This window comes from Chinchilla lanigera, unplaced genomic scaffold, assembly GCF_000276665.1.
Source record: "Chinchilla lanigera isolate Chin_1 unplaced genomic scaffold, ChiLan1.0 scaffold00242, whole genome shotgun sequence".
NCBI classification, from domain to species: Eukaryota; Metazoa; Chordata; class Mammalia; order Rodentia; family Chinchillidae; genus Chinchilla; species Chinchilla lanigera.
In genome coordinates this window covers 93,555-94,395 of record NW_004955643.1, presented here as the reverse complement: position 1 = coordinate 94,395, position 841 = coordinate 93,555, and the positions used below count along the sequence as shown (strand labels likewise).

At 50.1% G+C, this 841-nt stretch overlaps 1 gene segment (V, D, J or C); it reads right to left on the bottom strand.

Annotated features, from left to right (window-relative positions):
• LOC106147659 lies at nucleotides 1-228 on the bottom strand (the record flags this gene model as incomplete). The annotated part of the segment is given in 2 exon segments: nucleotides 1-85; nucleotides 169-228. Coding segments are annotated over 2 exon segments (131 nt in total), but the record flags the coding sequence as incomplete, so codon positions are not given.
• Nucleotides 229-841: the final 613 nt, after the last annotated feature.

The following is an 841-nucleotide window of genomic DNA, read 5'->3' as shown; positions in this document are numbered from 1 at the left end:
GTGACAGTGCAGGTGAGGGACAGGGTCTCTCCAGGCTTCACCAGGCTTGGTCCTGACTCCCGAAGTGTCGGATCAGACAGCGCACCTGAGGACAAGGGGAATCATGGTGAGTCTTTCCCTTCCCATATCCAGGCACCTACAAACAACTAGAGACCCCAAAACTCTCACCCAGGGGAGCTGCCATTAGACAGAGAAGGATCCACAGCATCTCCATGTTGCCTGCAGGATGGAGACCTCCACACTGAGCCTGTTGGTGACGGAGATTTCTTCTGTCAGCACCTGGGGTGATTTGCATGTGTGTCTGGGGGGCTGTATAAGAGGCTGAGCCAGGGTGACACAGGTTCCTCAGACCCGGTGCTGGGTGGTGACAGCTGATGAACCTGACACTGGTGGTGTGGGATTCAGGCCTTGTGGATCTGCTCTCTGCTTTGCGGGGCTTTGCAAGGGGTGGTGCTGTGTTCAACAATTATGTAAAGAAACTGTTGAGTGTTTCCATCTTGTCTTCTGTTAGGCCATCATTCTGTGGCTATAATTTTACTTTCTGGAGAAATCCTTCATGAAGGTGGTGTTCCTGCTGGTGGTGTAATCTCTCCTTTGGCCCACCTGCCTGGGACTGTTATCAACCATCTTAGTCAGATATGAGTATTTGAAAATTCATATGGATTTCTTCTCCAGTGTTTCTAACTACAAAAGTGGATAGTGTGCTGGTTCTTACAAAAGAAAATGACCTCATGCACACCAGCATTCTAGCAGGATGTTGGCCATAGACAACTCATATCTGAGAAGAGTTTGCATCAAATCTCAGGGCAGGTGGCAGCCAGGGACAACAAGGCAGAGGGCA